The sequence below is a fragment of the Mandrillus leucophaeus genome, unplaced genomic scaffold (genome assembly GCF_000951045.1).
Source record: "Mandrillus leucophaeus isolate KB7577 unplaced genomic scaffold, Mleu.le_1.0 Scaffold157, whole genome shotgun sequence".
Taxonomy (NCBI): domain Eukaryota; kingdom Metazoa; phylum Chordata; class Mammalia; order Primates; family Cercopithecidae; genus Mandrillus; species Mandrillus leucophaeus.
Window position 1 is genome coordinate 3,218,095 of NW_012101554.1, and position 20,346 is coordinate 3,238,440.

Here is a 20,346-nt window from a genome sequence, read left to right on the forward strand (position 1 = left end):
GGCCTGGCTGCCCAGCTGGGCCTCGGCGAGGCCGGAGAGGGAAAGGGGGAGGGGCGGGACGAAGTTGGGGGCGGATGGAGGTTCGCTTCTGGGGTTACTCCTCCTTATACGTCGCTGACTGCCACGCCGCGATTGGAGCTTGGGCACTCCCCTGGAAAGCCTCCGCCTGACTTCTTAGCATCTGGGGGTTCGGGGTTGCGGACGGAGGAGGGAGGTGGGGGGCGTCAGCAGCCTGGGAGGCGGATGCAGTGGAGGGGCTTGGGTACTGGTCTTCCTCGCCCTGCAAACTCCTGACCTGTTGATAAACCTCCCTCTTGGGTTCAGGCACACATGACTTGTCCCCCAGTCGACACCCCCATAGGTCTTCCCGGGTAGGAAGGCTGTATCCCCACGCCCAACCTAAAGTAAAAGTGGGAATGGAGAGGGTGCTGGCGGCGCCCAGGGGTGACAGGGAGTGCTGGAGCACCCATCCGTTCCGTCACTGCCTCCCAGTCTAAATAAAAACTGCCTGCTCTGCACACGCAGCTTCAAGACCGATCCCCCAGCTCCCACTTCCAATCAGATCGCTTGTCCTAAACCCTTCTTACATAGAAATTCTGGAACCCTTCGGGAGTGGGGGGTGTGCTGGGTGTACAACGTGGAGCGGAGGGAGGAGGTGCCAAGCTCAGCGCTAGCCACGGCGCCTCCAGGGTCATTTTCTGCCTCCTGCCACGTCACTCTCTCTGCTACAGAAAACACACACACACACACACACACACACACACACACACACACACACACGCTTGCCTAGAGCCTAAAGGGATCAGTGGGGAGAGAAGGGGCCACCCGGAAGGGTTTGGAAACACCTAGAGAAAAGGGAAGGGTTCTTAATTTGATTTTTGCGTCCTTGTGAACGCTGCTAATTCCAAATGAAAAAAGTTGCTATATGTGATTATTTGCTGTATGCTATTGTTTAGCCTTTGAAACTTCTGCTGGTGTGAGTGCCCTCAAGGGTTCCCCAGAAATATCGATACCACACCAACAGGTAAACGCGCGCGCCAGTGTGTGTGTGTGTGTGTGTGTGTGTGTGTGCGCGCGCGCGCGCCCCCATACTTAACTTTTTAAAAAGAAAGGGAGAAGTAGCCTTTGATAAACCCATATGCATCCTGTTTTGCTTTTTCCACTTTCATTTCTTTAGTCTTTGTTAGAGCAGATGTACCAGAAACCAAGTTCAGTAAAAATTTGTCCATTTATAGAAAGCATCGTTAGAAATTATAACGGTTGCTACATTAGATAAATATACAGGTAGGTGTCTGTGTGTGTGCATGTGTTTGATTTTTTTTTTTTAACTACAGGAAAATCTTTACCTTTCTTTGTTTCAGTTATTAGGTATTTACTTTTTTTCTGCTTCCGGAAGATACCTCACTGGATTATATATAAACATCTTGAGAATAGGACCTTTGTATGCTTGTTCACAAGGATGCCTCAGTGCCTAACAGAATGTTTGACACATAGTAGGAATGCAAATATCTGTTGAAATAATATGAAGATGATGTGCTGGTTCTCTGGTTTAATAGAGTATTGTAATTCTGCTTAATGTTTCGTTTAAGGACAACCCTTAAAAATTGCCTTTTTGACGCTGTCAGTTATTACTCGTCTGGGTGGGCACTTACAAATTTTACTGGCGGATGACTTTTTCTTCCTTGCTAGATTGAGAGCATTTCTTGTAGCCTATTTGCTGTTGATTTAATGGGCAGGGGCCATCTTTAAAAGCAGACTTTTCCCGATAGTTGGTTTAACTAGAAAAACATAAAAACAGCTGGATTTTTAATGTACTCTGCTTGTTGGTGTATATATTTTAGAGCTCTGTATAAATATATTTTTGAATCTCTTTGCAGTTGTTTGGCAAAGAAGCTAAAACATGGGAGTGAGGATGTGGCAAAGTTCTTTTAGGTAGAATATGTAGAAAGATTTAGCTAATTCATTTATAGTTGTCTTTTTCTATTATAGGGACATTGGCACCTACTGTTGAATAACAGGTAGTTTTAAGTGGCTTTGCCGATAAATTTGTGCACTGTATTTTGTAGTTAAGCTTTATATAGCGTGTTAGTGTTATTTAACTTCCTTTGGTGTATAGAGGGGTGGTGCTACCCAGAGGAAAATGTATGTACTGTTTTCAGAATTTTTTATTATGAATAAAAACTTTATATATGAAATATTACTGAAACCCACAAACAACATGGATTCATCTGTTTTCCTTTAAAAAGAAAACCAGTTTCCCAAGAGGTGTTTGTTTACTTATTTCTATTATTGGAATAAATTATCCTTTAGGGAATTGTGTTGTTAATCCTTGCTCAATATATTCACCAGCTACTAAATCTATGATACTATTGTACTGGGCAAGAATTATTTCTCGCCATCTCTACAATGCTTAATGTAACTGCTGATGAATTTGTAGTCATGATATACAGTCTACAACAAAGAGGTCTTTCATATGGCACAATTTCTTAAAAACCCACTTATAACCAGTTTAGTTGGTATTGTAATAGTTTATTCACACTTCAGGACCAAAAGGTAGAACTGATTTATGTCTGTAGAATAAGTTAAATCATTTGTACTTATCTAAAGATATTGTGTGTCATTACTGCCTTCCTTAGAACAGTATGTGTTGTGTTGTTTTGTTTTGTTTTGTTTTTTTTGGTAGAGACGAAGTCTTGCTATGTTGCCCAGGCTGCTGTCAAACTCCAGGGCTCAAGCGATCCTCCTGCTTCGACCTTTGAAAGTGCTGGGATTATAGGCATGAGCCACCAGGCCCAGCCAGAAAGTATGTTTTTAATAGAAACTTGTGCATTCTGAGCTCCTAGAGAGCAGATATATTTGTTTCTTGAATATATAATTTGTTTCTTGAATGACTCACTAAATGGCAAGTGCTGGAAAAGTCTATTCCCACTGGATTGTCAACTCTGGTTTAGAGTAGTGCCTGTGTGTGCTTTATCACACTGAACTCCTAATTGCATACCAGTGTGCCTGCCACATAGTAGGGCTCAAGTATATGTAGAATTAATGATTCAATGAGTTCAGGGCAGATAGTTTGTATAGAATTTAATAATTATAATGTATTACTTAAGAGTGACATTTAAAAATGGTCGTTTTGATTTTTTTTCCGGAATGGAGTCTTGCTCTCTTGCCCAGGCTGGAGTGCAGTGGCGCGATCTCCACTCACTGCAACATCCACCTCCCAGGTTCAAGAGATTTTCCTGCCTCAGCCTCCCTAGTAGCTGGGATTACAGGTACCCACCACCACACCTGGCTGATTTTTCTATTTTTAGTAGAGATGCGGTTTCGCCATGTTGGCCAGGCTGGTCTCGAACTCCTGACCTCAGGTAATCTGCCTGCCTCAGCCTTTCAAAGTGCTGGGATTATAGGCCCATTTTGAAATTTTTACTGTCAGTTGATACTTGTCTCTACGTATATACTCTTAAATTTTATTAGTAGATTATTTACCTTTCAAAGTTTTAGATTGGGGTCTATTTATCTTCACAGTTTCTACTATAAGAGAAACAGGTCTCCTGCAATGGTGATAATAAGCAGGATAGTAATATAAAAAGTATTTATCTTTAGTAACGAAGTGGTAATATCCATAAAGAGGTAATATCACTAAAAGTTAGACACATATTTGTGTGTAGGACTTCGGAATGGTTTATGTGAATGAAAAGTACAGATGACACAGTTAAGGATTTTAGCAAATACCTTTATAAGGTAACTCAGTGTCTTATGATCAAATTAGGAATTCAGGAAAAAAATGTCAAATACTTGTGACTTTTTAATGAATAAAAATTAATACTAATTTTTATTACCCTAAGAGTTCTAGAGGAATTTTGATACTACATACTGACTATTAGGGTGTGATGTACAAGATACCCAAACATCAAAACAAAACTAATCTTTTTTTTTTTTTTTTGAGATGGAGTCCTGCCCTGTCACCCAGGCTGGAGTGCAGTGGTGAGATCTTGGCTCACTGCAACCTCTGCCTCCTGAGTTCAAGCAGTTGTCCTGCCTCAGTCTCTTGAGTAGCTAGGATTACAGGCGTGTGCCACCACACCTGGCTAATTTTTGTATTTTTAGTAGAGATGGATTTCACCATGTTGGCCAGGCTGGTCTCGAACCCCTGACCTCAGGTGATCCACCCACCTTGGCCTCCCAAAGTGATGGGATTACAGGTGTGAGCCACGGTGCCTGGCCCTTGTTTTTTTGTTTTTTTTTGTTTGTTTTTTTTTTTTTTTAGTCTCAATGAAACTAATCTTCGTGGCACTTAGGACTTTCAGGGCTTTCTAAATAGTGAATTCCTCTAGTCTAGGTTAACATATGCCTGGCACGGCAGGACTCCAGAGTTGCTACTTTCTTGTTTATTGATAATCCTGTTGGTAACTATTGCTAATAAATTTTTAAATGCAACTGAATATTTCTATATAATAGTATCTAGCTTTTTACATTTCACACTCCTCTACAGAAATACTCCTAATTTAAGGCCAGAATGAACTCATGCTGGGTGTGGGAGTGGGAGTGTGGTTGGACTGGCAAGGAGAGCTGGTAAGTCTGAGAATATACCCGGAAGCAGCCCCAGGCGAGAGTGAAATCTCTTGAAAGTCTAGTTATCTTTAAAAAAACAGTGCTCAAGCACTTTTCATTTTACTTTTTACTGTGTGTGAATTTAAAAATAAAACAGTATTTTACTTTACTCTAGATTAAAATGCAGGCATTATGTCTCTCCTGTGGATTCTTAAGTCCTTGTGTTTAAAAAGGTACATTTGGAAAGCATGACTTTAGCTTAGAGTTTTCTTTTTTTTAAACCCCCAATTTGGGCATATATTGATATGTATTTCTTCTTGTGATGCTTAAAGTATATGCGGATTCTCTCCCCTCCCTTCCCCTCCCCTCCCCTCCCCTCCCCTCCCCACCTGTCTTCATCCTGTCCTGTCCTATCCTGTCGTTTGAGACAGGGTCTCGCTCTGTTGCCCAGGCTGGAGTGCAATGGCACGATTATGGCTCACTGCAGCTGCTTCAACCTCCTGGGCTTAGGTAATTCTTCCTCTTCATCCTTCCAAATATGTGGGACTATAGGCGTGCGCCACCATGCCCAGTCAATTTATTGATTGATTTATTTATTTATATATATTTTTGTAGAGATGAAGTCTCATTATGCTCATTATGTTTTCCTGGTCTTGACTTCCTTAGCTGAAGCATTCCACCTCAACCTCCCAAAGTGCTGGGATTACAATATTTTCTTTTTTCTCACAAATACTATCTCGCAGCTTACAACAAAAACATGTACCAACAAATTGGTAAAATATGTAAATAAGATATTCAAATTGCATGCCAGGGAGAAATAGCAATCCGAGTAGCGGTCTTGAGGAGGTGTGGAAGTGTAGAGGAAGATAAAACACAACTATGCAGGGGCCTACCTAGTTGAGCTTGGATTTTAGCTATAAGCTTCCTGGAAGCCAAAGGGAAGGAAGACATTACACCTTTGTGTCTTTTAAATATAAAAATGCATAAATCTTTAAGAAAAAGTACTAAACATTTGGAGGAAACAAGACATTTTCTGAATAATTACCTCTGAAGAAATTTCTTATGTGGAGTTCCGTATCAGAGCTATTAAGTGTTGTAGTGGGTAATGTCTTTAACAGTATTGTACAGTTAATATAGTAATAACCTGCATAAGGCTGTTTGTCAGGATTTCCTTACCCAAGACATAACTGTGAACAAAACTCAGTGATATCATTTTCTTAAAGCATCATGTGATTCAAGTACATTGTTTTTTAGATTATTAACTTCATCTGTGGCTAAAACTTAGAATAATTAGGATTAGATGAACTATGTAATCTTTAAAAATATGATTTATGAATATCACTGATTTCCAAGACTTGAAAATATGTATTTTTCTTTAATTATAAAAGCAATACATTTTTATGGTAGAAAATTTATAGACATTAGTTAACTATGCATATTTCTATATGTATTTAACTATGCATATTTCCATGTATATGTATTGAAAACTATATACAAATACTATATATATTATGAATATATAAATGCTATATATACTACTTCATGCCATGTGTATGTAAAATGTGAAACTTATGTATTTCTACTCCCCATGGCATCTTTATTAATACTTTGGCATACTTTCTTCCAGTCTTTTTGTATGCATTTTTTAAAAAATTGGGTATGATGACATATGCCTTTTATAGTCTCTAAATATAGCATTAGCATATTTCTGTAGTATTTGATCATAAATTATTTTAACATCTGCATAATGTGTGTCTTTTGGAAGCTTATAAATTCCTCTCTTGCTTTCCATGAGGCTGTACTCATTTTTCATTTTCAGATGTGTTTTGTTTGTTTTTGCTGGCTTCTCTTTTGCTCACCTCTTAATTATGAGCTGGCCAATTAAGACTGTCAGTTGGCTTCTCATCACTCTTTTCCTTGATCATATCACCCACTGCTCAGAGCTTCAACTATCACTTCAAACTGCTTTTAGAACCTCAACTCTAACTCAAACTTTATGCTGAGTCTCTGGCCCCTTAAATCCAATTGCCTGCTGAACGTCTGTGGATGCCCTGAAGGTATTTCAAATACAGCTTGTTCAGAAACAAGTCCTTCATCATCTTTCAAAACGTTTCTCTTCTGATGTTCTCTGTGTTCATCATCTCTGTCTTATACTAGAAATATGACATTAGATTCTCCCTTTCATCTCACATTAATACCCAAGTTACATTCTACTTCTTACAAAAAATTCAAGTATATGAGTGTCCACCATGCATCATTGATTAAGTCTCTGGTGATAGAGTAGTGAACAAACCAAGCATTTGTTCTCATGGAGCTTACATTTTAATTGGGAGCGACCCAAAGTAAACAGATTAGGTGAAAATGATAAGAGTGGAGGGTGCTCATCTATTATAAGGTGGTCAGGGAACATCTTCTGATAAGGGGACATTTGCAGAAGGACTTGAGCCATGTACATATACTGGGGAAAAGACTTTGAGGAAAGGATAGACAAGGAACTCTGTGTTACTAGACTGGAATGAACAAGAGGTAGAATAGTGGAGATGGCGATTAAATATCTGGCCTCAGAGGCAAAGGTATAAGGACTCTGAATTTTATTTTAAGCAAAATAGGAAGCAGTTGGAGGATTTTACACAGAGTATGACATGACTGGACTGAAAGAAGAACAAAGGTGGAAGCTCAGAGACCCATTCAGAGATTTTGCAGTAGTACAAGTAAGAGATTATGATGGCTTAAAGTGGTAACAGTAGAGGTAATGAGAAGTGGTTATATTCTGGATTTATTTAGGCAACAGAATTTACTGATAATTAGATGGGAATGTAAAAGAAAAGCAGAATTCAAAGGTGACCCTGGTATTTTGGTCCAAAGCATTTATTTAGACATGAAAATTTGGCAGAGTTTAGACTGTCATTCTATCTTACTGGACTACTGAAATAGCCACTTACTGTATTAATCTCTCTGTCCTTCCATCTCTTCTTGTTTCAGTTAGCATCTTAAGGCACAGATATGACAGTGTAACTCTGCTCATGGCTTCTTACTGACTACCCACAGAAGGATGAAGTCAATTCACATTATTTAGATTAAATTGCATATGTGTTATGCTCTCATAAAGCAGAACTAATTTTTTTAAATTGTGGTCTTTCTCTTAATTACAAGATAGGATATAGAAAAATAATTGTTTTTAAGGGAGACTATATTAGAAATAAAAGGTAAGACTGTTGGTAGGGATTTATGGGGTAGGCACCAGAAAGTCAATTTTGAAATGTATGCAGTTACAGTCATAATCACACCTATTTTTAAACTCCAGTTAAAACATGTAAGATGGTTGGGCATATGTAATTTCCCATATTTCTCTGTAGGGTATGGTACCTTCTGTTGATTGACCAGCCAAGTGATCTCCTGGATTTGTGTGTAAGTGTATGGTATTAATATATAGTACTGAGATTACCGTGATGAACAAGTTGGACAAAGGTGTCTGTCCTCTTGAAATTTATAGTCCAGTAGGGAAGTAAGTGGCTTCAAAATCATCATTTCTCAGAAGGGACACATATTTTTCCAGGAATTTGTGCATGTTTTGTTTTGGAATATGTTAAATAGTATTCTTATCTTAGGGTTAAGGCTAGAATTGTCTTTGATTTTTAACTATCCTAAACAGCAAGTATTTAATGAAGTTATTTGTCCTTTTCTGTACAGCTTATGGTCAAGCCGAGATTCAAACTCAGGCACTCTGACCCCAGAGCCTTAACCACCATCCTGTATAATTTGTTATGATCTTACCATGATGATAGATCAAAGAAAATATAAATGTGAATGGTAATAAATGTACCTTTGTGATTTGGGGATTTTAAAATTAAGGCATATCTGTCAAGAACCTCTTTTCCCAGTAATGCATCAGCTGAAATTCTTCCTGGTTTTTCTGTGAGAGATTACTTAGCTTTACTATTCCTTTTTAAATCTTATGTTTGGGATGATGTGCTAAATTCTCAAATCAAACCAGGATAAGATTAGGTGCCATTGATAAATGACCTGAGTCAGGATTTTCACTAGAGCAATTGAAAGATATTTATTTTAAACACAGCATTTGCTGCTGGACTCAGTAGGGGTGCAGAGAAGTCTCATCTTAAATAGGATTTAGGATTTAAAGGCATAACAAGATGAATTCCATGAAGTTAAAACCACCTTTGAAAATTCCCACTTCTCACAACCTCTGCCTCTACCACCCTCATCCAAGCCACCAACATTTTTTGGCCTGAATTATTGAAGTTGTTTCCTAATGGGACTTTCTGCTTCTGCTGTTGTTCTTCTATTGCTTGTATTTCCCACAGCAGCCAGAATGATCTTTTAAAAGATCACCTTACTCTTTTGTTCAGTGCCTTTTACTAGTTTTCCATCTCACTCAGTTAAGAGCCACTCTCCATCTTCGCCTTCAAGGGCCTACATTGATCCAGACCTCACTCTTTGACTTCCTCTCCTTCTGCCCTTGATGCCACCCTGCCACACTTTACTGGCTGTTCCTTCTTGCTGATCCAGGTAAGCTCCCACATCAGGGCCTTTGCTCTTGCTATTGCTTCTTCTGCAAAGACTTTTCACCTAAATATCTTGTATCCTTACCTTCTTTGAATGTCATCGCAGTAAAGCCTTCACAGACTATCCTATCTAAAATATCATATCCTCTCCCCATCCATCCCTGGCTAGGCACGGTGGCTTATGCCTGTAATCCCAGCACTTTGGAAGGCTGAGGCAGGCGGATCACCTGAGATCAGGAGTTCGAGACCAGCCTGGCCAACATGGTGAAACCCCATCTCCACTAAAAATATAAAAATTAGCCAGGCATGGTAATGCACGACTGTAGTCCCAGCTACACGGGAGGCTGAGGCAGAAGAATTGCTTGAACCTGGGAGGCAGAGTTGCAGTGAGCTGAGAGCATGCCAATGCATTCCAGCCTGGGTAATAGAGCAAGACTCTGTCTCAAAAAAAAAAGAAAAAGAAAAAGAAAAACTTTATTAAAAAAACACACCCTCTCCTTATCCGTCCCTTTTTCTCCATAGTATATAAATACCGCTGACATAGAATACTCTCTTTGTGTTTATTTATTGCCTTTCCCCACTGGAGTATCCGTTTGGTGATGGCAGAGATTTTTTCCGTCTGTATTGATTACTGTACTCCATGCACCTAAAACATTGTCTGGCCCAGGAGTAGGTGCTTAATCAGTGTTTGTTAATTAATGTATTGAACTACATTGTTAATTTTCACAATATCCCTTTTAATATCTATTTTATATGTACACATACAATAATTTGGACTCCAAGGATGTATGACTAGGAAATACTTAGTTGACTGCTGGAATCACAACCTTAGTTTTCTGGCCAAGCCAGACAGTATATTATAAAGAACACTTTTAGACCAGTCTTGACTTGCTCTAATCTTGACTTACTCAAGTGAATTTAAAAGGCAGTGTTTTATGATAGTAAAGGAAATTGGGAAAATAAAATTTTAATCATGTTTTCCTTACTGCAGCACAGCTTATTTTATTTCTTAGGTTCCCTTACTACTTAGAGTTAATCATAGTATAATATACATTTTTTTACAGTAAATTTTGAATTCTGTTACTGCCTCTGTTCATAAGAGCTCTAAGAACAGCAGAAAGTCATTAAAATTGATCTGTTACTGATTCAGATTGGTGGTGTCATTACAAGAGTGGGATGTCTTTTTTTTAAGGACTTTCTCAGATAGAACACCTTAGCATTTATTTATTTTTTCAACTTTTAGGGTCAGGAGTACATGTGCAGATTCTTTACATGGGTAAAATTGTGTGTTGTGGGGGTTGGGTGTACAGATTATTTCATCACCCAGGTAGGTAGTTTTTCGACCCTCACTCTCCTTCCTCTCACCACCTACAAGCAGGCCCTGCTGTCTCTTGTTACCTTCTTTGTGTCCATGTGTACTCAGTGTTTAGCTCTCATTCATAAGGGAGAAAATGCAGTATTTGGTTTTCTGTTCCAGCGTTAATTCACTTAGGATCATGACCCCCAGTTCCACCTGTGTTGCTGCAAAGGACACGATCTCATTCTTTTTTATGGCTACATAGTATTCCATGATGTATATGTACCACATTTTCTTTATCCAGTTCACTGTTGATGGGCATTTAGGTTGATTCCATGTCTTTGCTATTGTGAATAGTACTGTGATGAACATCACACGTGTGTGGTAGAATGATTTATATTCCTTTGAGTTATAACCAGAAATGGGAATGCTGGGTTGAATAGTAGTTCTAAGTTCTTTTGAGAAATCTCCAAACTGCTTTCCACAGTGGCTGAACTAATTAACATTCCCACTAGCAGTGTATAAGCATTCTTTTTTCTGCAGCTTTGCCAGCATCTGTTATATTTTGACTTTTTAATAATAGCCATTCTGTCTGGGGAACACCTTTTTTAGTTATGGTATACTTTTTTCTTTTAAGTCTATTGTGAAATAAGTCACAATTAAGTTAACCAGTATTCTGTAGGAGGAAACAACATTTTGGTTGGCTAACCCCTACCTTCCAGCTCTCTTTCAGTGATTAACATTCATTTGTAGTTGAAGCACCACAGTAACAACGTAGGAAAACTTACACTGTGACTGCCACTCTTTGGTGGGTGTTTCACATAAGATTTATATTGTCAATTGGTACAATTTAAAGTATTTATTAAATGCCACAGTTTGAAGTAGGAGAGAAACAAGACGAAGACTAGTTGTAGAGTGGGTATAAAATGTTGTTTATCTGAATAATGTCGATGAAATCACAATTTAGCATGTGACAAGAGGTAGTCTCATATGTTGAGGTTAAAATGAAATGTGTTTGTATGTTTTTTTTATTTAGGAGATCATGAATCAGACAGATAAAAATCAACAAGAAATCCCATCATACCTTAATGATGAACCACCAGAAGGTAAGTATACATCTGTAACACTAAGAATGGAAAAATATATACTGAATTAAAGTTCTGATAGTTTTTATTTTTTAATTTTTTTTTTTTTTTGAGACAGAGTCTTGCTCTTTCACCCAGGCTGAGTGCAATGGCATGATCTCGGCTCACTGTAACCTCCACCTCCTGGGTTCAAGCAGTTCTCCTGCCTCAGCCTCCCAAGTAGCTGGGATTACAGGCGCCCGCCACCATGCCCAGCTAATTTTTTGTATTTTTAGTAGAGACAGGAGTTTCATGATGCTGATCAGGCTGGTCTTGAACTCTTGACCTCAGGTGATCCACCTGCCTCGGCCTCCCAAAGTGCTGGGATTACAGGTGTGAGCCACCACTCCCAGCCCTGATTTTTAAATTAAATTTAAAGAAATATAACCTGTTTACCTTGTCAGTAAATATGTCACCAAAATAATTGAAGATAACATTTTTAGCCTCTAATAAGAAAGCACAGATAGTGGTGAATAGGGACACAATTTTACCATATAAGGCATAATATTTTCCTGTCATTCTTCTTTTAAGACCATTTTAGAAGTATGAGTATCCTTTCATTTGTAAAGGGTGAGGATGGATACAGAGGAAGGATGGACTGTGTTTAGTTTTGATATCCTGCATACAAAATCAGCCTAATTCAAGAGGCATTAGAGATTTGTTGTTAAACTCCTATTATTCATTACATTGTAATTGGTAGCTCTCCTCCTCTATTAACACATGATCTTGGGGTCTGCTTCATTTGTTTTTAAGTCATAATTCTCTTCTAGTTTGAAAATTGTGATACCATGAATCATTTTAATTCTTCAAGAACCCTTGGAAACACACCTGAATGTCCTGAGTACATACAGAAAATTACTAGAGGCATGTTTTTGGTATAGACTATTACTAAACTTAATCCAAATAGTGATGTCCTTGGAGAATTGCATGTTGATTACTAGGGCTGAAGGTTGTGACTCTAGGTATTATATATTTTTTCCTAGTTCTGTTAACCATTGTCTAAAATTTTCTTCCTATATATTTCTTATATTGGTAGGCAAGAATGAAATTGCTAGGAAAATAGGAACAAAGAGTTTATACTTAAGCCAAAAAGAATTCAAAAGAACTATCAGAGGTTGCAGTGAGCTAAGATCGTGCCACTGAACTTCAGCCTGGGCAACAGTGAGACTCTGTCTCAAAAAACAAAACAAAACAAAACAAAAACTAGCTGATTAGGTTTAGTTTGGTGGATGAATAGCCTGGAAAATTACTAACTCATGCCTTACATTTTTACGTCTGGAACCATGGAGTTTTGAAAAGTTAGGGCTCAGTGAGAAAGTTAACAAGGACTTTGTGAGAAAGAAACCAGGAAAGGGATAAATAAAGGCCATCCAGGGGCATGATTATCAAGGAAGAGAACAAAGCAGAATGTCTTTCTATGCCAACCACTAAACAAGAGGAATCTGCAAAGCAGATAATTTATATGGTGATAATTAAGAGTACACTGTAATTAAAGAGATCAGCTGCATTAATTATTTATCTGATTTGATTAAGAAAAATTATTTGTCTTCTTTAAATGCATGTGTACCAAATTTGGCATGGCAAGACAGTTTTACTAATGAGATATTTGGCATGAGGCAGTTATCTGTTGTAGCCCCAAATCAGGATTTTGCCTTTTTTCCTAGGACTAGTAACCTTGATTACAGAAGAACTATCAAATTATGTAATCCTTTCCATAATAATTTTATAACTAATATATTCAAATGCTCATCTATATCTTAAGTCCTTTACTTCAGTCATCAAAAAATGTGTATTAACTATGCTTATTAGTTTTAATAAAATATTTGGTTTTTAAAATTCATAGCTATTGCTGTATTTGTATTTATGCACTATTTTGTAAAGATATTTTGACTAGTCAGTGAGATTTTCCCACTTGTGATACAATGTAAAATCTTCAAACAATGAAAAGAAAAACTATCTCAAGGTAAATTTGTGCCTTGTGCATTGGAAAGCTCAGTTTTCAGAATTTTTTATTTTCTCCATCAAATATTATCAGTTTCCCCATGATACCTTCTCTGAGAACCTCATTCTGCTAGATTCTAGTAGCTTTGGTGCTCTTAGTTGGACTTATGTACCCAGTAATTTCCTTCTTTTTTAGAGGTAAAGCTTGAATTGTGTAAGTGCCAAATATTTTTCCATGAAGTTTAGAAAAACACCAATGCTTATGTGTTGTTGCTGCTTAAATTATTAGGTTACTAACGAGAAAAGACCTGTGTTCATTTTAAACTGGTGCAAATTTTTATGAAATCTTTCTGCTGGTCATTTTATTCCTAAGTTTGAGTTTACATGCTAATATATGTGGCTCTATTTAAAAAAAAACAAAGAAAATAAACTAATGACTTAGATACAGCTTAATTTTTCATATTGCTATTACCTTTTATGGGAGATATCTCTAGTTTTCAAGAGCTAGATACTTAAAGCACACACTGTCTTTCATAAGAATTATGGTGGCAGTAATTTTAAGTGTTAGCCATAGCTGTAGTTTCTCTGTCCTACTTATGTCTGAATAAAAATCATTTTTTAGGTAGATAACATGATTTTAAATGATGAATAGTTTTTTATTCTTATATAGTGTTAGCTCTTTCAATATGTCAGTAAGGGAGACATAGAGCAGACACCCAAATGTATTTACTTAATAGGGGTTCTTAAACTTTTTGGTTTCAGGATGTCTTTCAGTCTCAAAAATTAAGGCCCCAAAGAGCTATGTCTTTGTCAGTATTTACCATATTAGCAATAAAAACTGAGAAATTTGAATATTTTATTCATTAAAAGAACCCATATTAACATAATTAAAATGTTTTTGTGAATAGTAATTCTTTCAAAACAAAAAAAAATTGTGGAAATGGTGAGCAAGGTGATACTGGTTTATACATTTTAGCAAATCTCTTTAATGTTAGGATTAATGCAAGACAGCTACATTCTTGCAGCTGCTTCTGCATTCAGTCTGTTGTATTATACATCATTCTGCTTCTGGAAAACTGCTGTAGACTCATGATAGAAAGAAAGTGAAAAGACAAATGATATTTTAATAATATTAAGATAATATTATGAAAATAGTTTTTATCTTGTAGACCCCCTGAAATGGTCTTCGGCATCTGCAGTGGTCCCAGACCATACCTTGAAAACTACTGCTTTTTACAAAGAAGATTGTTTCGGTAATGATTGATGAAATTCTATCAAGGAAATGAAGGCCAAATATAGTTTATCTTTTTATTTTTTCATCTTCCTTTTAGGATGTAAAATAAAGGTTATTTGTTAACAAAACCGTAAATCAAGGAAACATTTAAAATAGGATTCTGTTTTACAAAAGTTGTCTAGTTTCTAAAGCATTTCTTCTCATAGATACTAAGACTTAGCATTAGACCAAGATATTGTAAAAACATGTACAACTATACCCTGAAGGAAGAGCTCTTCAGTATCTTTAAATTGGTGTGGTTGGCCTTATCAAATCAACCTCCTCATTGTGAGGAAGTCTTAGGTTACTTAATGATGTGTACTGCTCTTTTAAAGACTTATATTTGATTGTCTCATGATATTTTCTCTCATTAGGTTCAATGAAAGATCACCCACAGCAGCAACCAGGCATGTTGTCCCGTGTGACTGGGGGTATCTTCAGTGTTACAAAGGGAGCTGTTGGTGCCACCATTGGTGGTGTGGCTTGGATTGGTGGAAAGAGTCTGGAAGTGACCAAAACAGCTGTTACAACTGTGCCTTCCATGGGAATAGGGCTGGTGAAAGGGGGTGTATCTGCTGTGGCTGGAGGTGTTACAGCTGTTGGGTCTGCTGTTGTAAACAAAGTGCCCTTAACAGGAAAGAAGAAAGACAAATCTGACTAAAATATGGAGATACACTTGTGCTCCACAGCACTATAATGCCAGTGGCATTGAATTGCTAAATTATGGACTACAACAAACTCAACTGTTTTGGACGTTTATCTTCTAAACTGCTGTGTTGAAAGTATTGATGACTGGCTTTCATCTAAAAAGAAGAGACCAATACAAGCACAGTATATGAAGGTTTCTCATACTTAAGTTCCAGCTTTTTATCTGGTAAAATGTTACACTTACTCAGTTGTAACTGAAGATATGGTATGTTTGAATATTTACTATAAGTCTTTCAGTTTGACTAAAAATGTGAAAGTTGAATTTAGTAGATGATCTTCACAGTTCCATATGTATAATGTGCCAGGTAACTCACCTGCCCCTTAAGGGAACCTTGAATTACATAAGCCGTACCTTTGATGTGCCTAATAGTTTCAGATGTCTTAGTTTTTTATAACCATAGTTGATTAGGCCAAGTGGCATTCATTTCTTATTTAAGCTGACAAAATTAGCAGGAATTAGAGAAGTTTAAAAAGAAAAGATAAATGGTTTTATGATAATGTTAACCATCTTTTGTTAGTAAACATGCGTTTTATTATTTTAATCATTGATGCCTTACAAAAGAAAACATCTTTTCTAATACCCTGAATATGTGCTGTTCTTAGAGTCATCTATGGATTCTTTTAAAGGTTGTTTGTGAAATTAGTTTTCCCTCTTTAGAATCTCAGGAGTAGTGTGGTAAAGGCATTTCCTGCTGTCAGTGGATAAGACAGGGCTTGTTAACTGTTCTGGCAGTAGTTAAAATTAAATTGTACACTTCTCAGTCTGGGTTCATGCTTCATCATTAATACACCTCACAGTGCCTAAGAAACATTTACTTACTGGTCAGAAGGTATTTTGGAAGAGTTATTAAGGAGGAACAAATAATTTAAGTTCTTAAAAATTACCTAAAACACCCAAAATATAAAAAGAAGCCTTCACACCTATTCTGTGTTTAGGATGTCTTAAATTATTAGCAGTACTCCTTTTTTAAAAACACTGTAAAAGTAACCATAAATATGTGAGGACTTACTGTTTTAAATGAAATGAAATGAGCTCCATAGATTAGTTTTGAATATAAAATACATAAAAGTGCTTCAGTGGTTTATGTAGGCTTTAAAAACACGTTATCTTACAGTCCTTTAAAGCAGCTGTAGAGTTTGTATCATTTTTCAAGCCAATTTCAGTCAGGGATTTGAAGTGTTTGATTATGGATGATAAATGTGTTGTATCTTATTAATATGTCTCATGTCTCATTCCTTCTCAGTATGATTTAGCTGGAATTCATTTTCTTTTTGTTTCATGTTTAATTTCATAAACATTTAACAATTGGCATATATACTTGGCATTCCTGTCAACCAAGGATTATAATCCAAGCCTGGGAAAATCTTAAATTTCTTTATACTTAAATCTGAAAATTTGTCTCTATTCTGCCAACTTTTTTTTTTTTTCATAAGTGGAGGGGAGGAAAGGGGGGTGATAGCTTGCAGTAAGTCAGTCAAGATAGCATGCCTGAAAATTTGAAACAGACCATTCTAACACCCAAGGCTTAATTGTTTATAAAATACTTAAGAGAATTACATTAATGTGGAATCAACAAATGGATAAGAATATAACATAATTTTTAAAAGCTTTCATACATACCAGCAGCAATTGTAAGCAAATCTACAAAGGTTCTTGAACCTTTCTATTATATACAAAACTGAAGTCATTAAGGAGTTCAACTAATCAGGAATTAAATGGTCATTTATTTCATGCAGTATGATTTAAGGTATTTGTTGGGATTCTGGTCAAATGTCATAATCAGCAAACGGGATTAAAAAAACCTCTAAAATCAACAGGTGAGCACTAAATAATTATCTAATAATGGTATTGGAGAACTTGTTTCTTGCTATTTGGAAGAAATTATTGCTTCATTGCTAGTTTGTATTTCTAACTTCTGCAGTTACAGACTCCACTGTGCTTTGTATCTGAATTTCTCAGTATAGACATTTTGTTTACTGTATGCTTGCATATTTATTTTCAACTTTGCCTGTCTTTAAAATTGCTTGAGGAAAAATGGTTGTAATTAATTTCTGCTACAGAAAAGCCACCTGGTACGTTTTGTCTCATCAAGATTGTTTTAAATTCTAAACTATAACTTTGTTCAGAGGGGCTTTTGCAATGATAGCAGAAAACTGTACAAATGTACAGTTAGTTATAGAGGTTCTTGTTGAAATGAACTTACCATTTGATGATATGTATGTACAGCTGTATACTTCAGTCTCTTTTAGTTTACTTAGAAGGACTAGCAATTTGACCTGTTAAACAGGACTAGTTCACATCAAGAAATTCAGGTTAGTGTATACACCTGGAGGCATCTGTTATTCAGCTTATCCTTTGAGTGGGTATTTGGCACAATGAGGATTAACTTATGTGACCCACTTGAATGGCTGATCTAATATGTTGACATTATGCATTCTGTACTTAGTGAAATGTCAGACGAAAATAATAATTTTTTTGTATTAAAGGGATGGGAAAAGAACACATGAATTTGTTAATAAAGCACTATGATCTGCAAAAGATGGAATGTTTCATAAAGATCTAAGAAATAAAGGAAACTTTAAAACAGGGTGATCTTACCATTTTTAGTTACGTTGCAGTTCAGAAAGTGCTGTAGCTAATTTAAAATTTTTTTGATAGTAATGTACAAACATGTATTTTGATGCTGACACAACCATGAAATACAAATATATTTTAAGCAACTCTAATAAAGATTAAGAGTACAGATTTCTAGGTTTTACCCCAACTTGCCAAATCTCTGCAAGGTGGGGCCCAGGACTGCATTTTAACAACCTCTCTGGGTAATTCTTGTGTACAACAAAGTTTGAAAACTGATGGAGGGATTATAAAGCAGGGAACACTTCTCTCTGTTCTAAGTAGCTGTGGAACCAACTTAGACATCTCACTGGAAAGAAATGACTAAAAGGGGTGGGGAGGAGTGTAGAAAATTGATACTTACTAGGCATCTGCATACCTGCCAGGTAGTGTCCATACTTCTCATTTAATCAGCATGAGGGCCTTATGAAGGAAGTATCGTTATTCTCTTGCAAATACAGAACAGGCTGACTTTCAATGTTAGTTGAATTTTCCATATCACTTTCGAATTAATGTAGGTCACAACTTCTCCAGCTTATGTCCAGGAACAGAAATGGGGCTACTGAGTAACTAGACCTTTATTCTAGTGTTGACATTCAGTGTGGCCTGTATGCTTGATTGACCAGGCTGTCTGACTCGCAGCTTACCGGAAGTCTTTCAGGTGATCATATTTACTTCGGTGACTACATTTTGCTACAGCAATGAATTTAGTGTGATTTTACACAAATTGAAGAAAATCTAATTTTGTTAAAGAGCCTTTTTTCACAGAGGAAGCTGAATTTGACTCTAGTGTTTAATGGAAGGATATCTCCCCCTGCTATGTTACTGATTTTGAATTTTTAAAATTGTTTCATAGGAAGATCTGAGTTAGAACATATGAATGGAAAAAGAAAGGCAAAGCAGAACAATTTCAGAGGTTCAAAAGCCAAAAGCAATGGAATGGGCCCTAAGGGAAAATAAAGTCAGTATACTGCATAATTGATTAAGAACGTAATCAAGTTAGAGTAAGCTACAAATGTATTTCTATAACTGTAACTACCTCTGGTTCTCCGTGCCTAGATCTGAGCACTTAAATTTTGCTGCTGTATTGACTAGTCTCCTTTTAAATTAATGGCCACAACGTACACGTAGCCACTCAAACTTTCTAATATGCCCTTTTATTGTATGTTTGCTTTCACACTCGATGTCATCCAGGCTGCAGTGCAGTGGTACGAACATAGCTCACTGCAGCCTTGATCTTCTGGGCCCAAGCCATCCTCCCGCCTCACCCTACCAAGTAGCTAGGACTAGAGGTGTGTGCCACCACACCAGGCTGATTTAAAACATTTAAAAAAATTTTTGTAGAGACAGGATCTCACTGTGTTGCCCGGGGTGGTCTCAAACTCCTGGTCTCAAGTGATTCTCCTGCTTGGCTTCCCAAAGTGTTGGGATTACAGGTGGAATCACTCTATAGTGTGAACCAATTATTTCCTTTTTGCCAAACCCATTCGTCACTTCTCTATATCTTAGTTGACCCCTCAGTGGCTTCATTATTATTGACCATGCCCTTGTTTCTTCCTGTGACCAACTTCTTGCTTTGACCAGTCTTTTTCCAGGTTTGGCCAACTACCCTACTCCAAATCTGCACTTTTTTTTTTCTCCCCAGGCAGTCTAATCTAGAGCCATGGCTTTAAATATCATAGATAGGCAGATGATCCCCAAATATGTATTTTCAGTTCTGACTGAAACTCAACTCCAGACTTTGCCATTTGCCTGTTTGACATTCCTCCTAGGATGTCTAATAGGCATCTCAAAATTGACATCTAACTACCAAGGTAACCATATCACATATAATGTTTTCCCAGCTGAGACACTTAAGAGTGAAAGAGCAAGAGTGCCACTGACTCTTTATGTCAGGACAAGAAACATAAACTAAAAACTCTCCAAGGGTTTCCCATCACACTTCAAATGAGATTCTGCTCCTTACATGGACCTGTGCCGCCTCTCTCCTCCCAACCACTCGACCCTGCTCTAACTGTACTAGCTGCTATTCTTCTTGAACAAACATTACTGCATGACCTTGGGTAAGTGACTTACCCTGAGTCTCCTCATCCGTAGAACAGTGAACAACGGTACTTTTAGAATCGTAAAGCACTTACATACAGAGCTCCCTCTAGGAGGCAAACAGATTTGGATAGTAAGGGTTACTTGCATTTGCTGAAGGAGTGAAGAGTGAGGATACTGCCTGCATTTTTCATAATTTTTTCATTATACTTAAGCCATGTACAAATAGTGCACAGATGTCAGTCAGTTGTTTGGCTGTGCATTTGTTACAAAGT

The 20,346-nt window shown here is 37.1% G+C and overlaps 1 protein-coding gene across 5 annotated transcripts; it reads left to right on the forward strand.

Annotated features, from left to right (window-relative positions):
• Nucleotides 1-786: 786 nt before the first annotated feature.
• Nucleotides 787-18,004, forward strand: TMEM263 (transmembrane protein 263). 5 transcript variants are annotated; one of them, XM_011975537.1, is made up of 4 exons: nucleotides 957-1,024; nucleotides 3,154-3,269; nucleotides 11,405-11,474; nucleotides 15,081-18,004. In XM_011975537.1, exons 3-4 carry the CDS (start codon nucleotides 11,411-11,413, stop codon nucleotides 15,365-15,367), a joined length of 351 nt encoding a protein of 116 aa, XP_011830927.1. In that variant the 5' UTR covers nucleotides 957-1,024; nucleotides 3,154-3,269; nucleotides 11,405-11,410; the 3' UTR covers nucleotides 15,368-18,004. The 5 variants fall into 5 exon arrangements, with proteins under 5 accessions (XP_011830926.1, XP_011830927.1, XP_011830928.1 ...); XM_011975538.1 differs by having other exon boundaries at nucleotides 3,172-3,269; XM_011975535.1 differs by lacking the exon at nucleotides 3,154-3,269 and adding an exon at nucleotides 11,572-11,688 and having other exon boundaries at nucleotides 963-1,024.
• The last annotated feature ends 2,342 nt before the right edge of the window (nucleotides 18,005-20,346 follow it).